This window comes from Colossoma macropomum, unplaced genomic scaffold (assembly GCF_904425465.1).
Source record: "Colossoma macropomum unplaced genomic scaffold, Colossoma_macropomum, whole genome shotgun sequence".
NCBI classification, from domain to species: domain Eukaryota; kingdom Metazoa; phylum Chordata; class Actinopteri; order Characiformes; family Serrasalmidae; genus Colossoma; species Colossoma macropomum.
This window is the reverse complement of record NW_023494799.1, coordinates 29,520,208-29,547,916: the sequence shown is the minus strand read 5'-3', so window position 1 is coordinate 29,547,916 and position 27,709 is coordinate 29,520,208. Positions and strand designations below refer to the sequence as shown.

The 27,709-nt window shown below is 39.7% G+C and overlaps 1 protein-coding gene across 2 annotated transcripts; it reads left to right on the top strand.

Moving 5' to 3' along the window:
* mier2 (mesoderm induction early response 1, family member 2) lies at positions 1–27,709 on the top strand. 2 transcript variants are annotated; one of them, XM_036587199.1, is made up of 13 exons: positions 1–665; positions 1,348–1,523; positions 14,417–14,542; positions 15,667–15,781; positions 16,240–16,331; positions 17,157–17,226; positions 17,340–17,491; positions 18,292–18,373; positions 18,644–18,738; positions 19,483–19,613; positions 21,843–21,943; positions 22,240–22,365; positions 25,349–25,459. In XM_036587199.1, the coding sequence occupies exons 2-12, from the start codon at positions 1,356–1,358 to the stop codon at positions 22,320–22,322; spliced, it is 1,215 nt and encodes a 404-aa protein (XP_036443092.1). In that variant the 5' UTR covers positions 1–665; positions 1,348–1,355; the 3' UTR covers positions 22,323–22,365; positions 25,349–25,459. The 2 variants fall into 2 exon arrangements, with proteins under 2 accessions (XP_036443092.1, XP_036443091.1); XM_036587198.1 differs by lacking the exon at positions 22,240–22,365 and having other exon boundaries at positions 25,349–27,709.

Below are 27,709 nucleotides of genomic sequence, written 5' to 3'. Positions count from 1 at the left end.
GGAGGTAAGTCGGCGGAGGGCTTTCGGGGAGGAAGAAGACGACTGAAAAAGCTCGTCGAGCCGCGCCGCGTTTACAAACGTTTTCCACTCAAAACGACGGCTAAGGACGCTGCCGGTGGCACCGGGCGGTCAGAAAGGAGCATAACGCGGCGCCGTGCACACAAATGAGGAAGTTATGAAGGGTGTGCTCTTGTGTCCGTGTCGCTTCTCTCTCTCTCTCTCTCACTCACTCTCTCACTCTCACTCTCTCCTGCTCTCTCTCCGTCTGTGTGGAAGAACCGTTCCTCACTGAGCTCTGTGGAGGAAAAAAACACACAACAGCTCACCGGTGGTGCTGAACTGTGGTGAACGTGGACGCCGAGAAGACGCCGGGAAGTAAAGTAAACGTGACAAGAGCGTGTCAGCGGCTCTCTGCTTCTCCACGTCCCCCCCACCGCCACTTTAAAACTATTTCCTTCTCACACCGGTGGAGAGTGGGTCGACCGTTCAGCACCCAGCGAGCAGGAAAGCGCCCTGCTCAACTCAACTGTTCCGTGAAGAAGTAGCCTTCACTTCACTTTGGCTTGAAGTCTTCCAACTTTCTCCAGAGTTGCAGCTTTTCCATCGCTTTTTCAGACAAAAAACAAACAGAAAACGAGACCAGAAGGAGCTTCCCAGCCTTGCTAGTGAGTGGTGATGTACTTGGTGTCTTGACATGTTCTGCATAGTAGAGTAGTGGAGTTTGACGTCCATCGACTGTGCCTACACGCAGAGGTCTAGGCCCACAAGGGCTAAAGGTTGGCTGAACTGCAGATTGAGGCACCAAAGCATAACTTATGGCCTTAGAAGAAGACTTTCATGTGACCCTGAAAAGGCCACCAATGCTAGGCTGTTTATGTGCTGTTTTAACTGTTTGAAGAAGGCTGGAAGGGGAAGAAGGACTATTTGCAGTTAGGTCTAGCAAGAAAAGGTTCTGTGATTTAGTGGAACCCCTTTTTGGTGCTATACAGAACTGTCTGTAAAGAAAGGTTCATGTACAACAGTTTTTATGTCATAGAGAAGAAACTATTTAATCAGGCAAAGAGACATTGATGCATTCATGTTTCTTTGAGTATTTACAGTTTTACACACAGACACATATATACATCCATAGACTTGAAGAACTGTTTTAAAGGTGTGCTGTATGCCGTGAAGACGTTTTTAACCATTTTAGTTAAAGTAAATGTTAGATCAGTGTGACCTGTTTAGCAGCAACCACAATTCAGAATGTTATTTGTGATTGGAAAATGTTTATTTAGTGACTGTGATTAGTTACCACTTTTTTTTTTCCAATCAAACTTTGTCTTCTTATTCCTGTCTGTGTTTCAGCTGTGCGGATGGGCTCCACGGATCACCGCCTAGCACACGTTCTTTGCCTGGGCTATGCAGTGCCTCTGGAGCTGTCTCCTCAACCATCCACACCCTTAGAGGAGCAGCAGAAGATCCGGGGGGCTTGGGAGTTACAGCCGAAGAAGATGGCTGCACAAACACAACGAACACATTCAGTGAGTGAGAGCTTTTCAGTCTTCCCCACCTGTGCTTATTTAGGACGGAGGTAGGCCCCACCGCTTCATTTAGAGTGAAAGTGAAGGAAGTGGTTGGAAGCGCGCTACCACCCTACCACCCCTCAAGTTCACTGGCAGTGTTTTTGATGTAAGAGCCAATAATGAGTGATAAGAGGAACTCTGATTAGAAAATGTAAGTAGGTGCTTACATTTCAATTGTTGATATAAAAAGTGAAATAAAGTAATATTTTACTTATGACAAGTAAGATTGCTGCGGTTAGGGTCTTTCGTCTTTATCTTCAAGTGTTCAGGATAGTGAGTCCCAAGAGTGTTTGGGTGATAATTGTTTTTTCATTGTAGATATTGTTCTATGGCTATGTACAGCAAATAGATATTTAAGTACTGATTGTCAGATTAACCTGCTATATTTTTCACCCATTTCGGATTAACTTTTAAAACGTTGTACGAGAAATTAACTCTGTCACACTTAATACCACATAATACGTTCAGCACAGTTTTTTCAGCTGATAGCAATTATTTTAGCCGGTCACATTTTCCACAGTTGTTACCTTTCATAATCATGTGTTTTCCGTCACAAAAACAGAACATGAATTGGGTGCATTTTCTTCAGTTGGGTTGAGGCAAATTCATATAAATAAGAAATAAAAGAAAGCTGAAATCTCATTTATTAGGACTTTATTCTTATTAAAACAATAAAAGTTTTAACTCTGAATAGTGCTCTAACACCTGTAGAGGGCAGCAGTGAATAATGTTTGTTTATTTGAGCTCACAGTGAGTGCGTTTACATGCACTTAATAATCCGATAACTGCAGAAAATCAGATTTTGTCAGTAACCCAATCAACGAGTTTGCATGCGCGTGAGTAATCGGATAATAGGGAAACTCCAGGTCTACATGAGTCAGGCAGTAATCAGATTTCTGCTTTTCTGCAACTGACCGGTAAACTCACAGAAGATGACGTGACGTAAACGTAATGTAAAACTCAAACTTCAAGCCGCAGCTTTTTTTTTTTTAACATCGCACCACTTTGTCTGAAACTATGAACATACATCATTTAGAAGATGAAGAATATTTAAATCCTTCATTTTGTCAACTTGTAGTTGATTTTAGAGTCGTTCCAAAAGTGTTTTGCTGCGATCTCACAGCAACACTGCTTGCTTATTTCTGCGGTCTGTTTCGCGCTGACTGAGCAATCCAAAAGAAATCAGAGTAAGAGTTTACATGCACTGAGAAATCTGATTACTGAGCTAAAATCCAGCTCTCTTTATCAGATTTCTTAATCAGATTTCTAGACCTTATTCTCATCTCAGAGTATGTTGTTTACATGTCCATTTGAATGATCAGATAACTGCAAACATCCGATTATGACTGGAATATTGAGTGCTTGTAAACGTACCCACTGTTTCTGTCGTCAGTTGGGAGCTATTAAGTATCAACAGCCAGGAAGCATGATAGCTAATCAGCCAATTTGGGTGCTTTAGGCTTGTACAAAAAAGTTAATTTGTTAATCACAATTATTTATATGGCAGTTTACCCTCAGCTGAAATATCATGATCATGACAGGCCTACAAGAAATTGTTCTTGTACAATTTCTTGTCAATTGCTGATGCTCAACCAGGCTTGCCCTCCACCTTTCCTCAGATCCTGCTGATTTCAGGCCTTTATCCTTTGTTTGTCTTCAGTATTGCTATGCATGATTTATTCAACTTAAATTGAATGATTGAGTGATTGTCTTAGCCAGAAAAATGCACTTTTTTAACAATAGAAAAAGCTCACTGTCTGCCATGGAAGTCCGTTGTCATTGTTTTTGCCATGCTCGTGATGGAGTATCTCCCATTGTTTTCTGAGGCAGTCTTTTCAGAGGAATCTAAGGTTACGTTTACACAGCAGGCAAAAGTGGCCCAAATCTGATTTTCTCACCAAATCCGATTTTTTTTATATGGCTGTTCACATTATCCTTTAAATGTGATCTGTAGGCGACATCAGTCTGAACAGATCAGCTCCTAAACCGACCCGCATGCACAAAAGAACAGTGCTTCACGTGGCTCGTCCAGAGGTAAACAGTCATGATGGCCAGTAAACGCCTGTCGCTCCCAGAGCTTTCAGTTTCGTCTTCACCAGCATCACAGGAGCGATTATGAAGTTCCAATGGTTGACAGCTGGGCTCATCACCCACAGTGTGTTGAAGTTCACCGTAAAAAGGGAACCTTATTCGGCCACGGTCACTTCTTTGGTTCGTGTCCTCGGATTCTTTAAACTGTTCTCTGACACTGCAGCTTTGCTGTCCTCTCTCTGCATTCAGCCATTTCGTTCGAAATCTCTTCGAGCATGGAGCGGTTTGATGAGTCTCTTCTAATGTTTTGGTACAGAAACATCAGCCTTATGAGTCTCAGCAGAGTCTTTTACCTGCTGTGTGAACATAGCCTAAATGCACAGGCGTTTTCAGTAGACTTCCACTTCTTAGAAAACTAAGCAGTTATTATAGTTGTCTATTGTCATGGTCTTGTTAAAAAGAAACTGAGTATGCTGCGAGCCTCTGCTAACTAATAATACATGAGCCTCAACTAAATAGACTAACTTTTTTTATCAAGAATGTCTGGGAACAACCATGAGAAATTTTGGGTTTAATGTAGGTTGAAATGTTGACCTATTAGGGTGGGAACAAACGCAGGTTGTGTCTCATTTACGGGGCTGCAACCTTCGGCCATGTTTCTCGGCTGCATACATCATAAGCACTGTCCCATTTCAAAAGAACAAGGTGGATACTTGAAATGTAGCTGACGTGTCCTTCTTTTTGCTGAATTCAGAGCATGCATTGATGTATCCTTCTCAGCTTTGAGTTCCAATTAAACTCATTGTAAGCTACTGCAAAAATGGAGGGACTGAAGGAGAATTTGTCTTTAAGTGCATGTTGCCCCCAGTTGTTGTGAAAATTAGTACCAGTTTCCCACATAAATTGGCTGTAAAATACATATTATAAACAAGTGTCCTGTCCTTATATGGACGACCAGCTATATATTTTTATCATTGCTATGTTCACTCACTTTAGTTTAAGTATATAAGGAAAAGGTTTAATATTGTAGCAAAGATGGCAAACAACAAGGGAGGCATCGTTAACTAATTTGTGCAGTGATAGTTCAACTTTGTGCTGAATCTCTTCTTCAGTGGTTGGGGGTAAGACTGATGTAATTTGTTTAATTAAAAAAAAAACCCTCTCTCTTTTTATTTACCTCAATAGCTGCTTTCTTCAACTCTCATTCACTGTTCACACACCTCAAACTTAACCCTTACAGCTGATTGGGATTCAGGAGTTATGATGCTGCTGCAGCTGCGAATCTTTGCTAGACTGTATCATTTGGCCCTAAATGCAGAGGAAGACTCCTCCACGCACTGCTGCTGCTGCTAAGGAAGCTGCAAAGGATGCACTCTACCTAGCAATGTAGACACAGCTTTAGTGTGCAATTTCTAAACTAATACAATGGCTCATGAAGACGGAGGTCAAAGTAGGGGACGATGGTGCACTGGTCAACATTGTTCAACGGACAACAAGCCATTTGTTAACATTTGTTAGCATTGCTTAAGTCGCCTACACTTGTAGATGTGTTTTGTGTGAATGCATTACATGCAGTAAAAATAGACATTACCTCTTACAACAGATAAACTGTATTGTTAGCCTGTGATTGCATTTTGCTGGCCAGCTTGTTTTGCTTGTGTTATCAGTTGCACTCTGGAGATTAAAAGAGCATGGACTAGAGGAATTATGGTTGAGTTTAGAGGAGGCGTACCTTATCCAGCACCAAGTTCCAGTTTAACAAGTTGTCTTCAGATGAGTGTTCTCGTTACAAGTTCTTGTCTCTGGAATAAGTGCTCTAGAATAAGCGTGCTGTAGCCAAAGCTTCGCATATAGTTACTAATGCACAAAGTGTAAAATAACATTTATATATCAGATGCTTTTGATGAATTGTTAAGAACTATTGACTGCAGATTACTGCAGGTAATCTTTACAGTATCAAAAAGTTATATTAGCACATGAATGTGATCTTGCAAGCAAATTTCTATGGAGAAATGCAAAAGTTTGAGTGTAGTTAAAAATTTCTGTTACTGTCTGTTACTGTCAGTAGTTGTGCTGATCTCCAAAAGTAATGAAGTTAAAGAAGAAACACTGTTTTTAACATTTTAAGCAAGATTACTGTATTGTTTTTGTTTTGTACAATTTTAGAGTGAAAAAAGCAAAGGAGCATCATGCAAAAGTCTGGGCAGATTAAAAAGACCTTAAAGACCTTAATTAGCTTGTTAGGGCTATGACTTCTTCACAATCACTGTTAGGAAAGGTGAGGTGATGCAAATTTCAAAGCTTTATAAATACTCTGACTCCTCAAACCTTGACCCAACAATCAGCAGTCATGGCTCCTCTGTGCAGCTGCCTAGCACTCTGAAAATTAAAATAATTGATGTCCACAAAGCAGGAGAAGGCTAAGAAGATATCAAAGCATTTTGAGGTAGCCGTTTCCTCAGTTCTTGATGTAATTAAGAAATGGCTGTTAACAGGAACAGTAGAGGTCAAGTTAAGTTCTGGAAGACCAAGAAAACTTTTCAAGAGAACTGCTTGTCAAATTGCTAGACAAATAGGCAACTAAGAATTCCCATTTGGCTCCAGAAGACCTTGAGGAAGGTTTATCAGACTGGAGTGGTGGTGCACTGTTCTACTGTGCAGCGACATCTGCACACATATGACCTTCATGGAAGCACAGGAATGTGATCCAACTGTTAAGCACAGGGGTGGATCTTTCATGCTTTGAGTTTGTGTTGCATCAGAGGAAAACCTTTGCTGCGTCCTCACCACAAAATTCAGTGTCAGAAGTTTGCAAAGGAACATCTAAATAAGCCTGATGCCTTTTTGGAAACAAGTCCTGTGGACTGATGAGATTAACGTTACATTTTGGTTCGCAGTGAGCAAAGATATGTGTAGAAAAAAGGGTGAAGAATTTTATGAAAGAAAGACCTCTTTAACTGTTAAGCACAAAAGTGGATCAATCATGCTTTGGGTTTGTGTTGCAGCCAGTGGCATTGGAAACATTTTATTAGTAAAGGAAAGAATAGATTCAATTAAATCCCACCAAATTTTGGATGCAAACATCACGCTGTCTGTAAAAAAGCTGAAGATGAAAAGAGGATGGCTCTTAAAACAGAAAAATGATCCTAAACACACCTCAAAATCCACAATGGACCACCTTAAGAGGTGCAAGCTGAAGATATTTCTCAAAGAACTAGAAGCCTTTTGCGAGGAAAAATGGGGGAAAATCCTCCAAACAACAATTTAACTTAGCTGGCTACAAAAAGCATGTAAAAGCTGTCATACTTGCCAGAGGGGGTGTCACTAAGTACTGACCATGCAGTGTGCCCAGCCCTTTGCTTCGTGCCCTTTGCCTTTTTTTTTTTTTGTTAATAACTTTTATTAATTTTGATAATAAACACACAAACATTCTCTGCATATCAACCCTTGGCTTTTTTTGTTATTTCAAAACTGTAAAAGATGGAAATAAAAATGTAATCTTGCTTAAAGTATAAAAGAAATCTATCATCTTTATGCATTTTGGAAATCAGGTCATTTACTTGCTTAGCTATTCGAAGTAACCGAAATTTTGACCAGGGTGCCCAAACTTTTGCATGCCATTGTACCTGTACATTTTGAAACATCTTTATTTGCTGCCGATCCATTTATATTTCCAGCTTTTGTGCATGTTTGCTCTCGATGCTGACTACTGCCAGGCCAAAGGGTCTATCCTAAAACTGGAAAAGCTTTTCAAAGCCTTTCAAAGCCTTTCAAAGAATAGAACTTGCACCACTTGTGAGTGGGTAGTGAATGAGGAAATGACTGAGTTTTACCAGCAGAACCTCAGTAAGACCAAGTTTCAGCTTAAGAAAATGACTCATTACAGACATTCAGGTGATCATAAAACTCGAGCCATTGCGCTGTTATATCCATTCCACAAAATCAACACTTTGGTCAAGAAATGGCAATGTGGATGTTTGTGTAGAACACATGTAGACATTGTTGAAACCTGTTCTGTACCCGTAGGACTTGGATTTTCACAGAGTTAATCAAAGTGATCTTTAGGACTCTGCTTTTGTGAGTAAAGGGGTCACTGATTGAGTTGTTTGAGTTCTTTGTTGATGTTGGCCTTTTAGCACACCACAGACATATATTCATTTCGGCCTTTGCATTTTTGCTGACTGGTTCACTTTCTGTCTTAGTTTACTCTTACCACAAGGAAAATGCATGTATGCTGATGTGTCCAAAATAGTCAAAGAGAGGAAAAGCTTTAGACACATGACACATTACCCACCCCTCACACTGACTAAATAAACAGTACACAACTATTAAGCTGTAGGGTGAAGGGGGGTTTAAAATGGCTGGCTCACTGTAAGGCTGAGCCTCAAAGTGCCCCGCCTCAAGCCATCTACTACTGTTAACCAGGCGGTTCATTTGAATCTTTTTACGTAATTTCTAACATTTTCATATGTCTCCTAGTCTGGTGTACCATCTTTTCTTATACAAACCTTTGGCCATCTGTTCTGTTCTTCTTTGGTTCGCTAGGCCCTGTGCAGTTGGTGATCGCCAGTTGATGTTGGCTGAATTTATGTCTTGGCTATTTTTCTGATTGATTTTTCCGCTTCCTGATGGCCTGCCTTACTTGCTTTGGCACTTTTCTTTTTTTGTCAGCCACCAGTGGCGGACTCCAAGAGCAAAAACAAAAGCTAGCGCCAGCAGTCTTATGTATACAACATAGGATTTTAATGATACACTCAGCCCACTATTCAGTTTCCAATACTTTGTTCAAGATTCAGTATTTTTACAGTATTTTGAACAAAAATCAAATGAAGACATCGATGAGTACTTTTTCATGTACTTGCACAGCTTACCAATGGTGCTAGAGCTGGGAGGCAGGAGGAATGTTGGAGTGAGTTGTTGATTGGTGCTGATCATTTGTGAACGTTGGTGTTCAAAACTACATTTGCATTAGATGGCATAGTTAATGGAAAGTCAAATCTCCGTGATGCATCTTGTCACAGGCTTTCATTGCAATGCCACACTGTCACAATGCGCTGTTATTAGGGATGCACATGTTGGCTTTTGACCGATAACTGTCTGCCATTAGTTGGCAATTAACCATTATCCTAAAGGCCTAAAATGAACATGACCCATCTGTATATCAGTTATAAAATGGGTAGTTCCTGTTCTGAGATCTGATTGGCTGAGCCGCATTCGAAATTGTTGTAAAATACATGTTATGAGCACATACATCAACTGAATTCTGTATTACAGCACTGAGATATTAAAGTTACTTGTATAGACCAGATGGGGCCAGACTTAAAAGTGTGTGTATATAAACATCCTGAAATATATGTAACTTACCCAATGTAAGAACCCAAATTCGTGAGGGGCTGACAGCTATAATATATTTTATCTGACCAAAAACTAGAAAGTTGACAAAATGACTGAAATATACTGTAATGGGCTACTGAAAGGTTCGTGTTCTCAAGTTAGTCATGCCACTCATTACTTAGCCAACGTTAAAATAAGCATGACAGCTATGACCAGGGCTAGCTTCGGCTCAGTATACCTCAGTAGCTCTGGAAAGGCATTGCCTTCCGTCTTGTCCTTCTCAATAATTTTGCATGCCCATGTTTAATTTCCCCACTTGCGTCACGCTTTCTTTTAGAGGACATGGATGAAATAGTTGTAAATCTTATTACTTGCAGATATTTGCTATTGACAATGATATATCACTGTAGTTGTGCTACTGTCCTTTCGAAAATGGTCTTCATTTTTTTAGTAGACTTATCCAGCAGATCCAGTGGGCTATAGCATCCTCATGTATTATAGGTAATTATATTCAAATAGGAACTGTTGTTTATTGAAAATAAAAAAAAATCATGATGGCATTGGTCGAACAGTTGTTCATTTGCAGTTAATGGTTAATTGGTTAATCATTTACATCCGTATGCTAGTACTGCAAATTAACAGACCTGAATATACTGAATTATAATATACTACAATTAAAAACAGCTGCAAATATTTGCCCTAAAGTAAAACAAAAATAAAATAATACATTAATGGTTTAGCTGAAGTGGCCGAAATGCTTTTGAATTAGTTTGAACTTTTACTTTTTCAACCCTCACAGTCATGGCAGTCATGGTGACATTTGCAAATTCAGTGTACTGAAGTACACAGGTGGAAAAAAAACCTCTTAATGCCCAAGTACTGCTGGAGTTTGCTATAAAACATTGCTAAAATATACAAGTAAATGCATTAGAAACTGTGGTAAGAAGTTCTTTTTTGTGTTATGTAAGTGAAGGACCGTAAAGTCTGTGTGATGGGAGATTTGTGTCTTCTGAAAAATATGAGTTTAAATGCTTAGCAACACAAAAAAGGAAATTAATGAAAGCTTTATCTGCCTGTTTTTTGTGAGATTGGATGGATTGTCAATCTCTTAAGACACATTTTTTTTCTATTCATTTCTGATCACTATCATTGTGATCCATATTCATAGAGGTATTTTCATGCAAAATACATTTGACACCTAGTTTAACAATGAATACATTACTGAGAGTGCTGTTTCATTCTAGTGTTATTATCTTACCTTTAGTACATGAGACTGTAACACACTTTTCAAGGTGAAAACCGGAAGGTGGCAGCTGTAGCTCATCCTTAGGCTGTCAACAACAGTCAGATATAAGGCAGATTAGCTCCTGTTCTGACCTCCTGTTCCCTTTTTTAACAAAAGATTTTTTTAAGCCCTGTAATAATGTAGTACTTTACATTATTGTTTGCTAGTTACACACAAGTATTCAGACACTGTAGTTTTTTGTAGTTCATAATGTCTTTTGGCTTTGTACTTACAAATATATTAATAAAAAGATATGTATTCATAAGCATAAACAAACAAGTTTCAAAAAACAAAACTGATAGGGAAAGAAATATGCAGACACCACATGTTAATAACATTAGTGTTGTGTTGCCGTTGTTGGCAGTTACAGCTTTGATGTGTCTATTAAAAAATAATTTTGCAGCATTGTGGTTTCATTTTGACCAATTCCTCTTGGCAAACCATCAAATTCCCCGAAGTTACAAGTGTCCCTCCCTGTCTTGTTGAAACATTCATTTTTTTCTTCTTGTTTGGCTGATGAGATTAAATTCTCCTCTCAAATCTCTTGGTACAACACTCCATATTTCCTTCATTGAAGTGAATTTCCCCAGTACCATTTGCAGAGAATCAGCCCCGTATCCACCTACTTCACTATGGGTATGGTGTTCTTGGGATTAAACGCGCAACCCTTCTTTTTCTAAATACGACGAGCTAAGTTATCATCAAAAGAGTTCTTTTTATGTGCTATAATATATTTCATACCTGACCAGTGTTATCTGACCAAAGCAATAAAGTTGACAAAATGCAGAGAAGTTCTGCAAGGAAAGAAGTTCCTGATGCTTTCAGGTCATCCTTCTCTCTTACCTTCCTCATTGTTGGTCTGAGAGATATCGTGCATGGTGCACCTCCCTGGAGACAATCTGTTGTGGTTCCACAAACTTTCTACTTGCATGTTATTGAACCAGTTGTGCTGACAGAGATGTAGAAAATCTTTGTTAGGGCTCTGTGGCATTTTCCATTTGAGTGTTGTTTAATGATGTTGTCCTTCACCTTCACCGTAACTGCTGATCTTTAGATATTCCTGACCTTTTATACTTTTAACCAAGTATTTTATGATGACACCAGGTGCAAATGGATAACATTTTTATTTTTTCAACATTTATATATAGAACTTGATTTATTTGTAACCTTTACATATAATGTAAATTTTAGTTTTGTGAATGTTTTCCCATATCTTTCCCCTTTTTATGTTTATGAATATGTACTATTTGTTCATATTTATAGGTCAAAAGACAAGTGTGGATATATGCACTGGAACTGCATTAAATAATAAAAAGAAAAGTGTCTGAATACTTACTGTACTCATTCACTGTATATGAACCAGTGTTACACTAAAATGTTTTCTGCTGGCTTATTTATATTAACCTGGCCTTAAGCCCAGGTATAAGATTCGAAATTGGGACGGTGGTGGAACTGTAAACTATTTAGATCATAGTACAGACCTATGTGTGCTTGTTGTCATGTGGAGTATTTTTATTGTTTTGTTTATGTATTTTTAAAATCTGCAGTGTATATGCTCTGTTCAAGTTAACACTGCATTTTCATTACAGTGAATCAAACTACTCTGCTCATCAACTGTTGGCCAGTTTAGGGAAGTAAAAACAAGCACATTTAGTTGTTCAAAGTAAAAGAGTAGAAGGCTAGTCCTGTGCCCTGAAATGGCCTGACTTTTTTTTTTCTTTAACTTTCCAATTTTAAAGCATTTTGAATTAATATGTTGTATGCTCCATTTCCATGTAATCAGATAAACAAATTTGACAGCTGAGATCACTTTAGGTAGACATTTAACAGTGAACTCAACTTTCCAGCATGGTTAAAATGACTTGATTTCAAGTGGTTTTGTGCATGCGTTTTAGGGGTGGGGGGGATCGATTCTTAGATGCATCGCGATGCGGATGTGGACGATTCTGAATCGTTTCACAAATGTCAAAAATCAATCTTATAAATATTTAATTTATAACGTAATGTTGACAGAACGCTAAAGGCGGAATTTGGAAGTGCAGAAGTGCAGCGCCCGGACACTCTGTGACGACACATAACAAAAACACAGCTGGATGAGTGAGAAATATGACTGGCACCCTCTGCATTAAAAGCTAGGTTAGGTCAGGAGTTGATAACCCAAATGTTAAGAAGAGCTGTTTTCACTACTAGCTAGGCAAGACTGTCTGCGTTGCTAGGTGACCTGCAGACTGCACGCCAGGGGAAAAGGGACCTGGATAAGAGCCATAATATATACAAATTGTGTCACACTAAAATAAAATATTTTGGAAATGACAAACATGAGAAACCATATTACACGTTTCCACCCATTTTTCTACCGGTTGTACTTGGTGCCAACAAGAGGACCATCGAGCAAGCGATGTGAAAACTTCCACCCAATTCGGAAGCGAATTACAAACTCTATCTATCTATAACTTTTATTGCCAAGGATTTGTGTCCGGTTCTCAGTCGTTGAAAACCAAGGCTTTCGCGCTGTGTTGCCCACTTTGGAGCCAAAATAACACCCCCCTGCCCATCAGCGTAACAGCGCATTTTATCACAGATGAGTGGCAGCTAGTGTACATGTGCTCCAAACAAGAGCAGTGAATGAGAGCCTTCCAGTTCACTTGCCACATCACTTGCATTTGTTCTATTAATAAAAGATATTGGAAGTAAATTCTTTGTGGACCATTACAATTTGCTTTAAACGTACCAAGTCCTCACACAGTGAGAAAAAAGAAATCCTGTACAGAAAAAAAAGATTAATCAAGATGCATCGATAATCGTCTTATCACGTCGCAGCCCCCTGAATCGTAATCGAATCACAAGGTGCCTAGAGATTCCCACCCCTAGTGCATTTGTGTGCCTCAATTACACAACTAAAAGCCTTTTTCATACTGCACTTAAAAACGGGGTGTCCTCTGTGAAAGCTGAAACATGATTTGCCCTTACTTTTTCCTTTGAAACATGATTGGTCTGTGAATATGCTAGAAGTCACAACGTATGCATTTATTGAAGTTTTCCTCTCAAAGAGCAAAATACTGGGAAGAGATTTATTGTAATGAAGCACCTTCTCTGATTTACCAACCCTGATGTTAAGTATGCGCTGTTTAAAATGCTGTGAAAAAAAATCAAGCTTGTTTTATCTTTGATGCTAACATGGATGCCATGGTTTTTGCTCAGAAACAGAGAAAGCACATTTATTTTTTCTATACAAAACACTTGTTAAAGTCTGCCATTTCACATTGTTCTTAATGTGATGAAGCAAATAAACCTAAAACCAAATAGTTTTGGCAAAACTATGTTTCAAACTGTTTTTGCTCATAAACATGGGTATATTTTACACTTTTAAAGAGCAGGTTTTGGCTAAATAAACATTTTGACAGTTTTTCTTTCTAAAGGATTGTTTGGGAAAGAATCTAGTGCACATAGCTAAGTTGTTACACTCAAAGTCAAAGTCATTTAGACCAAATAATATTGAACCTGAAACAGACAGATAAGATTTTTTCTTCTACCTGCTGGAAACAGGCTTTCATACAATGAGCAAACACACAGCCCTATATTGTGTGAGTATACTGTGAACGAAAAATGGTGTTTTAAAGGATTATGGATTAGCAAATCAACTCTTTTTTACAAGATATTTAGAATAGCATTGTTTAATGGCCTGTGAAAATACAGTTTCATGTCTTGTTTTGGGCCCTATAAGATCTTCTCACTTGTAATGTGTGACCATGTTTACATGTGCATCAGTTAGGAGTAAGAAGCCTGAGGGAATGTTTTGAGAGGGCAGGTTGTTAAAGGTACAAGAAGGAGGACTCTTTCCGTCATCTTACTTAAACCATAGGCTCCCCTCTGCATTCTGTGCTCTGGGACCTGCATCAGCTGTCTAAGTAGAGAAAACTCTTCAGATACACTTCATGTTGAGTACCAGCTAATGGCATCTAGGAGGAGCACAAATACAGGCTTAACTACTATAAACAGACTTCTGTCTCTCTTTAAATACAACTTCTTAAGTAGCACGGCTCTATCTGTTGGCTGCCTTGCAATTTCCATAGACAGGGTAGGATTAGTGTGAAGAGGGTTGGACAAAAAACGGTGTATGAAGGTGAAAGTGTGTGCTACATTTCAGACATTGTGTTAGGGGGCAAAATCATGTGGAGTTTTCTGATGTTTTGTTTTCTAGGGTGGCGAAATACCCCTAGAGGAACTGCTGGCCCTGTACGGTTATGACATGTCCCACCCTGTCCTGCAGCAGAACCGCCAGCCCAGCGAGACGGCAGCCTCACTGCCAGAAACTACGATAGACAAGGTGAGAACCACCAAACCCATAAGCTGAGCTCAACAGTAACAACATTGCCTTTGTGGGATGTAGGACTTTTCACTGACCCCTGTCTGCTGAAGTAACGTTCTAGAGGATAACATCTATGTATTAAAGCACTTGAAGTTGCTTAAATAAAACTGTTTTTCCATGTTCAATGTAGTTTGTTGCTCCTCTGGCTCTTGGCAAGGTGTGAATTGGTTTTCGTTTTAATTTACACCGATCAGGCATAGCATTATGTCCTTGTTTCTGTGCTCATTGTCCATTTTATCAGCTCCACTTACTATATAGGTGCACTTTGTAGTTCTACAATTACAGACTGTAGTCCATCTGTTTCTCTGCACACTTTGTTAGCCTCCTTTTACCCTGTTCTTCAGTGGTCAGGACCCCATGGACCCTCACAGAGCAGGTACTATTTTGGTGGTGGATTATTCTCAGCACTGCAGTAACACTGATGTGGTGGTGGTGGTGGGTTAGTGTGTGTTGCGCTGGTCTGAGTGGATCAGACACAGCAGTGCTGCTGGAGTTTTTAAACACCTCAGTGTCACTGCTGGACTGAGAATAGTCCACCAACCAAAAAGATCCAGCCAACAGCATCCTGTGGGCAGCGTCCTGTGACCACTGATAGAGGACTAAAGGATGACCAACACAAACTGTGCAGCAGCAGATGAGCTATCGTCGCTGACTTTACATCTACAAGGTGGACTGACAAGGTAGGAGTGTCTAATAGAGTGGACAGTGACTGGACACAGTGTTAAAAACTCCAGTTTAACTCTACCAAAGTATGCAGGGAAACAGATGGACTACAGTCTGTAATTGTAGAACTACAAAGTGCACCTATATAGTAAGTGGAGCTGATAAAATGGACAGTGAGTGTAGAAACAAGGAGGTGGTCATAATGTTATGCCTCATCGGTGTATATGGCGTTCTGTCTTATGGGGTAATTTTTGCACTTTTTAGGAGATTTATCAGATAATGTTTTATGTGGGGTTTATGGAAACACACATCTTGATCAGTACAGAGCTGTCTTTGTGTTGTTTAGACAAACATAAAGAGAATGAGTCCGGTTGCTCTTCAGTTGAATGATGGGTTAATGGAGTTCTCTGCTTGTTTAGAATGCCAAGGATCTGTTGTCAGGAGAGGAGGATGAGGACACTCGGTCCTCTGCTGATGACCTTAAAACATCGGTTACTTCCCATTCTTCTGATCTTTTGCAATGCCATCTTATAGGTATGACATCGTTGGTGTAGGACCTGATTAAGTTCAACAAAAGCTAACTAAGGGAGTGAAAATTATGTCTAATAGATTATCACATAAAGAGTCTTGTGAGAATCAGTAAAATAGGAAAGGAGTGAAGTTAAGATTAAGTTAAAATCTCACAATATAGATATCCATTGTGACTCGTTATGGTGTATGTAAATGGTAATTGCATTTTAGAAAAAAAAAACAAACCAAAAAAACACAAACACCAGTCACAGGATGAGAATATGCCAACAAAACTTATTTTGCGATGTCTAATTTCAGCAAATCGCTTACAAGTAACGTCTGTCAGTTTAGGATTAAATGACATAAATGATAAGCTTTCGGGAAAGATTCTGTGTGAGCCTTACTAAACATTATATAAAGCTTTGATCTGTATTATTTAACCTCTTGTATCTAAAAGTGCTCTATGATGTTCCACACATCAGACCCAGCCCTTCCAAATGAAGACAAAGACGCAGCAGTCAGTTCCTCAGACGAAGATTCAGACAGCACCGTTCCATCCAATGATGGACGCAAGGTAAAGCATCAGCACATAGACCGTATAGTGTAATTTTGCAATGCTGTTGTAAACTACACTATAAGGTACGATACAGCACTATGCAGAGCTAAGAGTCACTAAGATGTCCCCTCCTATAACCAAGAGCATTAGAATGGAGCTGCTCCTTTGTGGCTATAAAAGCCTCCGCTCTTCCAGGAAGGCTTTGATTTTGGAGTGTGTCTGTGGGGAATTTTTGCCCATTCATTCAAAAGAACATTTATGGGGTCAGGCACAAACATTGGCCTGGCTCACAATCAATGCTCCAGTTCATCCCAAAGGTGTCCAGTGTGGTTGAGTAGGAGTGTCTAATAGAGTGGACAGTGAGCTATTGGTGTGGAGCCACTAGATATCCTTCACACCAGACTCATCAAACCATGTCTTTATGGACCTCGATTTGTGCACAGGGACACAGTGATGCTGGAACAGGACAGGGCCAAACTGTTGCCACAAAGTTGGACACATATAATTGTCTAAAATGTCTTTGTATGCTGTAACATTAAACTTAACCTTCACTGAAACTAAGCGGCCCAAACACTGAAAAATAGCCCTAGACTGTATCCCTCCTCTTCCAAACTTTACTGTCAGCACTGTGCATTATGGTTTGTAGCTTTCTTCTGGCATCTGCCAAACCCAGATTCATCCGTCAGACAGTCAGATAGTAGAGCATGATTCATTACTCCAGTGATGGCCTGCTTCACTTCACACTCCAGCGGACACTTAGGCTCATCAACATTTATTCAGTTACTTAAGCGCAATAACAGAAGCATTGTTTTCATTTATTTATTTATTTATTTTTTAAATCAGGACATCATGGTAGGCCCACAGTACCAAGCCACCATTCCTCCTCTCGGCTCCTACACATGCTATGACAAAGGTGAGTTGTCTTTAGCTTTCTGCTTACAGTTTCTGCTTCACTGTTTCAGATGAAATTCCATACTGTTCTAGTTGGAATAGATGTCTTTAATGGAAATGTGTCCTCTTAACCAGCCTATGAGATCGAGGACCAGTTGTTATGGACACCAGGGGTGATGTCTGCCACGGCTGTGGAGGAGTTCTTACTGCATGTACAGAGACGAGCAGGACAGGACGGGGCTGTGGACACCCTGACCTCAGGAGACCTAGTCAAAGACAATGAGCAGGTTAAGAAAAATCCATCACGTACCAGCACATTTATATGAGTACAGAGAAATACATTTAATACTTGGATAATATTCAGTGGTTGTCCGCTGTATACCATCAACTACAATCTATTATGTATTAGTTTGCTTGCTTGTTTATTTTACCGTTTCCAAACCTCTTCTCGTGGCTCCCCGGTATTATTTATCGTTGTCATTCAGGCTAAACAGTATTTTATTATATTAAATCAAGGGTGCTGGTGAAGGAATTTAACAAATCCATGTGTGGCATCCAGGATAAATCTAGAACCAAAATCTATTCTTTAAACTTGGTCATAATATATCAACTACTATTTTAAAACAAGACATTCTTGTTCCTTTTTACTGAATTAATATTTATTTGTACTTATTGATAAAATACATATAATGTTTTTACAAGCACAGGTACACTTATTCCAAAGATAAATAGTCTTAAATGATGTGCTTTGGTGCCTAATACATGCACAGTACTGTATATAGGAGTCTTTATTGCTGAAATCTACAGTTTCTGAGTAGCCTGAATACCAGTGCTAAGACAATATTAATCTCCAGCTATTCTATGGGAGTTTGAATGTTTTGTTAGTGTCTAGGTAATGGTGGTGTGCATTCACTTCCCACTTTTTACACTGCATAGGCCAGCTTTGGGTAATATCATTTGCTGATTAGCAAACACTGATACCATGAACTGACATTGCTAGAGTCTTTTGACACTTTTTCTTTGATTTACTCATTTGTTAATTGATAAACATTGCCCACTGCTCATTCATCCCTTTGTGCTTTTGAAGGCACTATATGAACTGGTGAAATGTAACTTCAATGCAGAGGAGGCTCTGAGGAGACTGCGATTCAATGTGAAAGTATTCAGTGGTAAGACAGTCCAGTTCCTGTCTTACAGTTTCATGCAACTGATTCCTTTTCTTCCACATTGTGTGCTGCAAATCTGTTTGTATATGAATTCAGTCTGTTTAGATTCTCACAAGCCAGTGTACATATATTTTTTCACTTCATTAATTCATTAATATGCATGATGACTTCAGTTTCCAGTTAGGAAACCTTAATCTGCAGCTTTACTTATAAAGTTATCTTTTTGAAGAGCTTACTTATGATGGAAAACTGTAAACCTTGTTTATTCCTCAGAGGAGCTTTGTGCTTGGAGTGAGGAGGAATGTCGAAACTTTGAGCATGGATATCGTGTCCATGGGAAGAATTTCCACCTTATACAGGCCAACAAGGTGAGTGGCTATGCCTTAATACCCCACATTAGTGTTTTTAATCAGACAAGAACTGTTTAGAGAACCTTTGTGACTCTCTGACTTTAAACCCAGTTACCAGGGTTCCAGTGCATTCTGGAAAACCTGGAATATTGTCGAGTTTTCCAGCCATGTTAAACACATGAGGAAGAAAGAAAATTGATCAGATGTCCTGACAAGAATAATAATTTATTCCAACTGTAGTTTGTAATGTGCATGTGGACAGAACTCCTATCGGAACTCCTGATAAAGCAAAGCTACGTTAACACAGCAGCTTCTTCCAGAGTGTCACATTCATGTCTAATATTTCTGTAGAGCTTATGATCAGATGATGTTTGGTTGAGGAATTGTTTGTGTGAGTGTGAGACAGTATATCGTTTGGTCAGTAAGGGGTCATTATGAGTTGTATTGTTGACTTTAATGTTATGGATGTTGGCAGTAGTGTGGCATTTTCAGATGACCTTTTGTGTGCAACAGCTGTTGTGTATATAAATCATGGAAATTCTTCTGGAATTTATCCTGGAAAAGTCCTGGAAAATGGGTTCCTAAAAAGAGTGCAAACCCTGAGTTACTCTACAAAGAATATTTCCCATCTCATTTACCAGCACACGCAGCAAAACTATGTCTGTCTCTAATCTCTCTCATCTTTCTTGCTCATCTTTCTCTTTCATCTCTCTCTCTCTGTTTTACTCATTCTCTCTCAATCTCTCTCATTCTCTCTTTCAGGTACGCACACGCTCAGTAGGAGAGTGTGTGGAGTACTACTACATGTGGAAGAAGTCAGAGCGTCATGAGTACTTCACCCAGCAGTCCACCAAGCTGGGACGCAAAAAGTACCCTCTGCAGTCAGGAAACATGTGAGTAGGACTGACTCTTGCTGGAGCCCTGTGTATCAAATAGCTAATTGGGTGGTTTAACCTAATTTTATAAGCTCAATTTCCTTAAAAACATGTTTAACAGAAGCCTGTCATTAACCCTTCCTGTATCCACTTATCTAGTGTTTGATTTAATCCATCTTAGCATTACATTTGCACCATTTGGCAGGCACTCTTATCAAGAAGGACTCGCAGAAGTGCTTTGTTGCTTCTTCTTAGAAAACTTGTCTTTGGAATAGGGCACAGGCTAAAGATACTCTCAAGTCAAGGCACTGCCAGAAACCAGTGCTGATTTATTAAATTGGAATACATTTTATTGGCAAAGGCCTTTGGAGTTAATAAATATTGTTAATTTATAGAAAATGTTAAGAATGAATAAATTATCACTGGTTTAGTTGAATGCATCATAAATAACATCACCTTGCCTCAGAGTACAGCGAACTACACTGCTTGCCAGGCAGCCACTGAGGCTACAAGAGCAGAAGTGGCTAAGTTGTCTAATTAAACAGTTTTACAGCAAGTTTCAAACTTGATCGCACAAACAGCAGATCTGTTTATTGTGCCAAAATCAAAATCAGAAGTTTTTACTGCCATTGCTGTTAGAAAAGAGGAGAGTCCACATACCATACAGCATGTGGAGAGAGCAAGAGTTTGTCTAAAACTAAAAGGCCACCAAGATCATCATTTTTTATTGTTTTAAATATAGTTTAGAAGAGGGTTTCTCAACCTGTGGGCCATGAAGCAACTTCTAGTGGTTCGTGGGCCTGTATTCAGGAAGAAACAATAGTCCGCAGTGGGTCGGTAGAGATGTATAAATAAAATATTGCAGTCACAGGCTAATTAAACATCATCGGTTTGGAACAACGCAGCTGCTGGCGTGCAGTGCAGAGTTAGCCAGAGATGGAGAGGTTCCTCAGGGTGTTTCTCCTACCTTGTTTGGTGCCGACCTATCAGACTTTTTTCTTTAGTTCGCTCCGTTTTGATACATGTGAACACTCCACTGTATTCCGGTCTGCATCAAACAGTTGAACCGGTCCAGCAAAAACCCGTGGGTCTCGGTCCGCTTCCAACTGAATCCTGTTGAGTTCACTGCTGGTGGGACGCATTTTATGATTTAAACGAGGAAATTCATCAGTAGCGCTGGCTTTCCTCCTCTGCTATCAGCACGTCAGTGCTGTACTGTCAGCATAATCTGCCTGTTTTAACCTCCTTACAGACTCTCATTGCTCTCATATCGTTCTCATCTGCTGCTTTAGCCTTAAAATAATAAAGAAGATCTGCATTTGATTTTTGGACGAGCATCTGCGACCTGAGTAGTTAAACTCAAATTGCTAAACTACTGATGAAGAAGCAGAGATCAAGTAAGGTTTATTATTATTGTTAATTGTGGCTACGCTAATCCAGAAGCCCACTGAGTGGAGTGTGGTTTATTTCAAATGAGGCGCTAAAACCCTTAAAACTAAAGAGACTCCAGACCAAACAGTTACTCTTGTGGGAGCCACAAGAGCATTTTCAGTGAAAACGCGATGGACTGCAGCTCCAAATCACAGTCCACATCTACATCTCCCTTATTTTCTTTTTCTCCCTTTTTTTTGACATCTCTACAAACACATGGTTTTTTAACTTCACTATAAATTTTGGTTTCTGTGATTGAAGTGAAATTGATGATCTCATCTTTTTCAGGCCCTAATTCACGGGTTTTTAGTGTGAGCAGTTAAAAAAAAGAAAAACTGTTAAAAAAAAAAGTTGATTTTAGTTTTTCTGGAGGCTGCTATGCTTTATAGTTACAAACAAGTGGGCCTTGGGGTGGAAAAGGTTAAGAAACCCTGGTTTAGGACACTAGAAAGTGGGGGTGTGTGATTTGACTAGATCTCAATCGAGTTTACAATTCACTCACACACAAGTGAAAAAAATATCCATGCATAAAAAACGCATCAAATCGAAAGGGGCTGAAGTTTTACTGGGAGCAAGATGTGCTGCTGAGGTGGATGAAACATTGGTTAAAATGGAAGCTTATTTGTGCAACTTAAGAACATTTGTGCAACTTAAGAACATTTCAACTGAGGAGCACTTCAAATATTGTCTTTAAGGGTGATTTTGAGAATGAGTACTCAATTACAAATATGACTGATTATTTAAAACCTGTAAAATGCTGTTGAGGTCCTGTATAATTTACTGATCTACCTCTGTCTGTGTGTTTCTGGGTTTTAGAGAGGATGGAGAGGCAGATGGAGAGCACAGTGAAGTGGACAGTTCGAGCCTGCAGATTCGCCCACCATCACCATCTACTGTCCTGCAGGTGGAGCAGTCAGGTACCCACACTTACACCTTCATAACAGCCTCTCCACAGCTCTCAACAAGACTGCTTTAAAACACCATTCCACACCCTTTTCTTGTTAATTTCACACCCTACTTCTGTTCTGTCACACCAGTTCCTCCCTGCACGGCATTATTTGGCTTGATATTCTGTGGAATCTTGCATAGTGATTAAGTTGTATCATAATTTTGATTTGCTCCATCCATTTCTTCATTGGCCTGTTTTTGCCCATTGTGTCTGTGCTGTGTGTTTTTTGTTCATGGTCTTGTGTTCACCTGCATGGGGCTCCAGAGGAGGCGAGCCTGAGATTCGCTGCTCAGGTACAGGGTCGGCCGAGACGGAAACGCACGCCCCGCTTTCTCCTAAAGCCCTGAGCTCACTGCACACTGACCACACAATACCATTCAGGGCACCCAGGTAAAAGCAGATGAACAGGGACCAGATGAGAGGCTGAATGAAAGAAAGACTGAGGCTAGATTAGGCTTGTTACATTGTCACGGTTTCACGGTTAATCACATGTGTGATATGACGCTTACCCCAATGACTTGTTCAGAATAGTGCATAAAATCCTTTGCCATCTGTTGTTGCATCTGCAATATTTTTCTGTGTGTTGCTTAAACCAATTGTTCTCATTTAATTTGAGGTCTGACCCCGCCCTCTTAAATCAGTCTAAATCAAACTAGAGCAGCCTTCCTGACATTTTCCACATTGGCTTCATAGCAGTAGAAGATCGGCCCAGTAGAAGATCGCCCTGTTTTTGTTTCACCAAAAAAGTCACCTATGAGTTAGCTGATGTTGTTTGGCAGCTACCAAGTGCTGGATGACATGCTGAAGAAGTAAGTTGCGAAAGGAGGTCTGGCTCAGTTCACTAGGTTTAGATGTATATGTGTTTAGCCTGTAACTGACAGTGTCATTTGTTTTCAAAGCTTTATTAATAAAAACACCTCTGAGCATCCAGCATTGAATGGTAGTTACTTGTTTTTCTGTTCTCGGACATGTGAAGCCTGAAATCCTTTACACACAAAAGACAGTTTATTCATGCAACATTTTCGGACAATAAATTAGATCAATCATGTGTATAACTGCTAATATCTTGCACACCAAACATGATTTTTGAAATGGTGAAAATGCTGCATTTTTGTGAAATTTCACTGGTTACTGGATTTATTTGCCTCCTGCTTTCTTACGGATAGTGTTAGCATCTCCAAAAACAGCTCAAATGGAGTGCAGAGTTACAAACATTCAAGCTGTATCCAAAAGCTCTCCTAAAGTTCCAGGTCCTGGATGAGGTGGTGAACTTTTACTTTTGCAGAATGGGAAGAAGCCCACTCAGTTTTATCATTTGCCCATTTTGTGAGGAGCAAATGAGATCTTTCACCTAAAGACCTTCTGCCTGTTTTTTTTTTATTTTTTGTCATTGTGCGATCAGGCGTGGTACTGACTGCTGTGTTTTTCATAATTTTGATTTATGCTTGGGTTGATTTTCTCAGTGAGATACAGTGGCTGTTTCACTTATATGTAGCCTTGGGATCCTTGTTTTTTGAAAAATCTTGTTCATAACCATTAATTCATGATGGATGAATTTCATACGAATGAAAAGAGAAACACTTCACATTGGCTTGGACTGAAAATGTAGACATTAAACAGAGCAAACATCTTGCCAGACTAATAAATGAGGTCGACCTAAATATGATGTTTGATTTTTCCAAATATAGTGTATTTATTAATTCTTATTTAAAATAACATTTGGTTACTTGTCTACACATTGTAAAAAAAATAAATAAATAAATAAATAAAAATAATAAATTGCGAAACACCAGCCCCCTAGCAGTACCACTGTGGTCCACTGGGGGGGCCTCGACCCACAGGTTGAAAACCACTGACCTAGATATATAATAATGTAATGTTGAAACAAGATCAGTTACAGAGTTACAGTTACAGACTTTTTTCTTTCTTGGTGTAACCCCATATCCCATGCACATGCCTTCACTCTCACAAGAAGCTCATGACCATGTGATGTCATTGGGGAGAGTAATTCTCAAAAAGATGTTAGCAAAACATCTTATGTAATTACATCATTTTTTTCCAGTAATCCTCCCAGAATGAACTCACATTGGATATCTACTGACAGAAGCAACACACAATGGAGTCAGTGTAAATATGGTAGAAGGTTAAATCTGTCTTCCTTTGCTTTTTGTTCTTTTCACACAAGTGTGTATGTCACGAGACTTTGTGATGGTCAAGGATAATGCCAAGTTAATAAGTTTAATTAAATGCATGAGGGAGTGAGACCGTGAAACCGTGATATTTTTTGACTAGGAAAATATCAATTCATAACACCTCTAGGCTGGATTAATCAAGCTTTGTCAGATGTCTTATGTTGTGTTTTCTTAACACAGGACATGCTGTCTTTAAGCAAAAACTGAATAATAGTTGTTGTATATGAGGCATACGTACACAGAATGAGGTAGAAAATCCAGCAACTGGGCTTTGATAAATTTGGTATATAACTTCTGCAACTTCTGCAAAGTTATATAACATGTCAAATTACACCGATCAGGCGTAACATTATGACCACCTCCTTGTTTCTACACTCATTGTCCATTTTTTAGTTCCACTTACTATATAGGTGCACTTTGTAGTTCTACAATTACAGACTGTAGTCCATCTGTTTCTCCGCATACTTTGTTAGCCCCCTTTTACCCTGTTCCTCAGTGGTCAGGACCCCATGGACCCTCACAGAGCAGGTACTATTTAGGTGGTGGATCATTCTCAGCACTACAGTAACACTGATGTGGCGGTGGTGGTGTGTTAGTGTGTGTTGTGCTGGCACGAGTGGATCAGACACAGCAGTGCTGCTAGAGTTTTTAACACTGTGTCCACTCACTGTCCACTCTATTAGACACTCTACCTTGTCAGTCCACCTTGTAGATGTAAAGTCAGAGACGATAGCTCATCTGCTGCTGCACAGTTTGTGTTGGTCATTCTCTAGTCCTTCATCAGTGATCACAGGACGCTGTTGGCTGGACGTTTTTGGTTGGTGGACTATTCTCAGACCAGCAGTGACACTGAGTTGTTTAAAAACTCCAGCAGCACTGCTGTGTCTGATCCACTTGTACCAGCGCAACACACACTAACACACCACCACCAAGTGCACCTATATAGTAAGCGGGGCTGATAAAATGGACAATGAGCGTAGAAACAAGGAGGTGGTCATAATGTTATGCCTGATCGGTGTATATGTAAAAACTTTGATTATGTAATATGAAAACAATATGTAATATGTAAAAAGCAAGTAGCTTTGACTTGGCCAAATTAAGGGAAAAAAAGAAACAGTATATATAGTTTAATTCAACATGTTCTTTTCTCATGCTGACTTTTCTCCTGTTCCACTCTTCAGGTGCTGAGTTAGAAATCAGGGAGATGGAGCTGCGCTCAGGTCCTCACTCCAGCCTGCAGAGGGAGCCGTTGTACAGCTCTTTTTCACCTGTCCTGCCTTTACAGGAGCTCCAGAGGCCTGTTGTGGACTGTCTCAGCCCAGACAGCTTGGCAGCCTCTCCCTCCAGTCAGCTTTATACCTCTCCTCACCACCGTCAGCAGGAACCAGACCTTTTGGCTTCTGGCCTCTGCCAGCCACAGCTGGGTTCTCTAGACAGTGTACCGTCTGGCTCTCAGTGCAGAGCTTCTAGGCGACTTCAGACCGACTTCTCTTTACCTTCTACCCCTGTTCCAGCCTCTGCAATTGCTCCTTCCATCTCGGTCCAGGACTTTGGGGCTGTGGGGTGCTACCTGTGCCCTTCCTCTGCTCTGTATCGTCCATCCCTCCAGCCACGATCACTTATGCAGTAAAGATCAGCACAGAGTTCATTCTGGAAGACACTTCAAGCCTCAGCTGGAGATTTCCAGATTTTTTTCCCTGTCAGCTGTCATTTTTGCCAAAGCGTGGCATCGCTTGAAGCCTTCAACTGGGGACAGGTGTGAACTATAGGAGCGGTTGAGAGAAGAAATGTCCAAGAGCTGTTTACCGTACTTTTGTGAATCTCCGGTATTGTTGCTTTTTTCTCTGTGTCCTGTTGGTTAGTTCTCTTTGTTTTTAAGCAGGCTGCCTTGCTTTATCTCCTGCGTTACCAGGTGCCTGCAAGTCTACATGTAATTAACATCTTACCAAGAACATCAGAAAAGCCTTTAAGAACCTTCTTGAGGTCTCAGCAGGGTTAAGCTACGGTCAGTTAAAACTGAACAAGTAGGTTCCCTCAGGTTTTGCAATGAATCATTTAGAAAATGCAGTTTAATTTATTTGGAGGGTTACTGTGACATTGCTTTGCAGGTTTACTGAGGAGGTCAAACTGCTGGTAGTATCTTCGCTTACACCCTGCTTTACATCCTATTCAAACTTGCTGTCCATTTAGTTATAATGAATATGAACCTAACGTTTGGGGGTCTCACTGATGGGATTAACATGTGCTGCGGTTAATCACCCAGTCAGTAATTGGTTCTGTTCTGTCTACATGGGGATTTTTCTGACCACAGTCTTTGGCATGTACTAGCATGATTGAACCAGGAGCCCTGATTGTAAAAGAAAGTAAAAACTGATAGCCACTGCAGGCAGGTGTGCGTTTCCTGGTATCTCTAAATTGTTAGGAATCCTAAACATGCACATGCCATCCCAGCAGCTCAAATGGATGAGATCAGTAGGTTCATGTGTGCTTTAACATTTTAATTCATACACTGCGAATACCCATATTGGAAAAGTTAAATGGGAGAATGAACACGATGGCTTAGGACTCAAAAAAGGAGCTAGATAGTTTTCCACTGGAATAAACAGAGGTGACTTTTTACTCTGCATATGTAATAGCTCTTATAGATTTATGTATTGAATGTCACTGGTTTCATATTAGAAGGTCGGAGGTAAATGATTACTCTGGCAGTGTCTGGCAAGTAAGTGATAAATTGGCTTGATCTGTCTGTTAGATACAGCATTTCTCTAATGCAGAGGGTTCTGAGTTGCTTATTGTTATTAGGCACCACGTTTATATATGCTTGAATCCTTTTAATTAGTTGAAGGACTCATTTTTAGGCCCAGTTAGTATGACTGTGATGAGAAGTTGTTCCTCTGGTTGTGTTTTATTGAATAGCTTGGTATCTAGAAATCCTGGACTTGATCGAAAGGCCTTTGATGCTTCTTCAATGTGTATTAGTGGGTGCGACTTTCGTCTTGGTTTTGTTTTCACTCTTTAAAAGATCTCAGAGTGACTAACTTTTAGAGCAGTCTTCTGATTTTAATGCTTGGGTGATTGTAACCGAAACTCCCTCTCAGAATGAGGCTTCGTGCATTCTGGTAATTTAATGAAAATGTATTTCATAGAAAATCTTTCTGATAGTAATCTGCCTACTGCAGTCAAAAAAGGCTGCACATGTAGAGAACTGACCAACAGGTTCCAGAGGAAAAACAGATGTGTTGTGGCTTTCTTTGAATTGTGTGACTTCACTGTCACAAAGTGCAATGCTCTTGTCTGGGAAGAGGTCAAGGTATTTTCTGTGAAACCCCAGTTTATAATTCTGAAGAGCACACTTTATAAATGTTTCCTGATTTTTTTTATTGTTATTTAGTGTGTCCTACTACCCACCCATTTTAATGTTGGGAAATAGTTAAAAGAGAATTTCACAGTTTTTTTTTTTTTCTCAAACTTCCTGTCTAATTCAGTGGTTGAGATGTAAACAAAGTCATTCAGAGTGGTTTGATGTGAAATGGTTCATAGAA